This window comes from Elephantulus edwardii, unplaced genomic scaffold, assembly GCF_000299155.1.
Source record: "Elephantulus edwardii isolate Elephantulus edwardi_28Jun2011 unplaced genomic scaffold, EleEdw1.0 scaffold00184, whole genome shotgun sequence".
Lineage (NCBI taxonomy): Eukaryota > Metazoa > Chordata > Mammalia > Macroscelidea > Macroscelididae > Elephantulus > Elephantulus edwardii.
In genome coordinates, this window is record NW_006399934.1 from 2,701,488 (window position 1) to 2,703,403 (window position 1,916).

The 1,916-nt window shown below is 50.3% G+C and overlaps 1 protein-coding gene across 1 annotated transcript; it reads left to right on the forward strand.

Annotated features, from left to right (window-relative positions):
- The first annotated feature begins 202 nt into the window (after nucleotides 1-202).
- On the forward strand, nucleotides 203-1,193 carry PSORS1C2 (psoriasis susceptibility 1 candidate 2). Its single transcript, XM_006896207.1, has 2 exons — nucleotides 203-254; nucleotides 841-1,193. Exons 1-2 carry the CDS (start codon nucleotides 203-205, stop codon nucleotides 1,191-1,193), a joined length of 405 nt encoding a protein of 134 aa, XP_006896269.1.
- Nucleotides 1,194-1,916: the final 723 nt, after the last annotated feature.

The window sequence follows — 1,916 nt, forward strand, 5'->3', positions numbered from 1 at the left end:
GACGCCACCATCATCAGAGGTTACCTATTAGCCATGACCTTCCAAACGGGTTTGACCAGTTAGGTTCTGATGGGAGTCCTTATGTTACTGGGCCAGCCCCTCCCCAGACACTCATCTCCTCCTCTCCCTCTTCCCCTATAAAGCCTCTCTGGGTTCCCAGCCAGCCAGACACCCCGACTTTGGGGGTCAGGAGACAGCCACGATGCTTAGCTGGAAACTCCTGGGGATCCTGGTCCTTTGCCTGTGCACCCAAGGTGAGCTAGGGGTAGAGACTCAGACTACAATGTGGGGTGCTGGAGGTGGTCAGAGCAAGAGCAGTAAGAGTGCCCAGTAAGTAAGAAAGAAGGGGTGAATAGAGCACATGGGGTGAAGAAGATTCTGGGGATTTGACTGAAAGGGTCAGGGCTCATGGTCGACAACGTTTCTTTTTGGCTGGTCCTGGGGTAATTCCATGTGAAGATTTAAATCGGATTCTTGTGGGCTGGTCATTGGCACCGGGTCTGAGCTCAGGAGGGTGGAGGTCATTGAAGTGGGATCTAGGTGTCCCAGGAAGCCAAAGTGTGGACACTTCGGGCTGTAGATCAGCTTAGGGGTGGATGGGGCTTATTTGAGGGAACAGTTTAAAGTTGGCCAAGCCAATGGTTCAGATCAAGATGGGGTTGCATGCCATTTTAAGATGTTGTAAATGTAGCAAGTTTTTGAGAGTTGATTTTGGGGTTTGTGTGTGGGGTCAGCAGCCCTGGAGGTCTATCCCTCAGAGCTGACATTCCTGGCATTGTAGCTAAGGGGCTGAGGGGGAGCTGGTCCTCATCCTCTTCACCTCTCCTTCCTCTTCTACAGGGATCTCAGGCAGCGGGGACCACCCCTCTCCTTCACCTACAGAGACCCACGAAGAGGAGAGCTACCCAACATGGCCTCAGGGTCCCCCAGTTCCTGGTGACCCCTGGCCAGGAGCACCTCCTATCTTTGAAGATCCTCCATCTCCAGTTCCCAACCGTCCCTGGAGAGACCTTCCTGATACTGGAGTCTGGCCCCCTAAGCCTTCCACAACAAATCCCCCTCAGCCTCCTCGGCCTGATGACCCCTGGGCAGCAGGTACCCAGCCTCCAGAAAATCCCTGGCCACCTGCCCCCGAGGTAGACCAGCCTCTGGAGGAGCCAGACCTTGACCCACCCCAGGAGGAGTACAGATAGAGGGGAGCACTCCTGCTCCCAGGTACTCCAGTCTTGTGGCAGATTGCTCACAAACCCACCTTTACCCTACAGGTTCTCCTGACAATCTGTCACCTCCTTACCCAGTTTGGCCCAATTCCTCACTTCCTTTCCTCATGCTCAGTGTCTCCTATCCCTTCTTGAGATCCTTATTTAGTCCTTGTGTTTTCCTTCCTTCTCCCTCCGGCTCCCTAAACATGCACTTCTACCTCACATCCAGGCTTCTCCCCACACCCACCTTTCTAACCTCCTCACTTCTCCCCTCAACTCAGGGGACAGAGCTGGTGGCACTGTGTTCTCTGTTTCCATCTGGTGACCACAGTTGGAACTGGCAACAGACAATGGTAGTGCTTTCCTGAAATCGAAAAATAAAAACCATATACTGTACTGCTAATTTCTGAGTCTAAACTGTGTCTTTGTTAATGATTCTGTCTTTGAATATTCAGCCAGCCTCCTCAAAGTGTTAGTTTACTGAGATCCAGGAGTATTTGAACTTCTGCATTGTCTGTTGTGTGTAAGGATGTGGAGTTCAGCAGGAAGATTGGACATAAAACTATTGAGCACAGAGATATTCAGATCCACATTTTTTTTTTTTTCAGATCCACATTTTGACTTCACTTTTTTATTGGATCCACTGTACTCTTCCTGGAGCTGCCAAACGTAATTTTGTATTTGATATTATATTAATTATCAATATTAATGAGA

Excerpts from the sequence above, each read along its gene's own strand:
- PSORS1C2 (XM_006896207.1), top strand. The coding sequence starts at position 203 with ATGCTTAGCTGGAAACTCCTGGGGATCCTGGTCCTTTGCCTGTGCACC. Across the intron at positions 255-840 it reads CCTTTGCCTGTGCACCCAAG|GGATCTCAGGCAGCGGGGAC; the intron begins GTGAGCTAGGGG and ends CCTCTTCTACAG.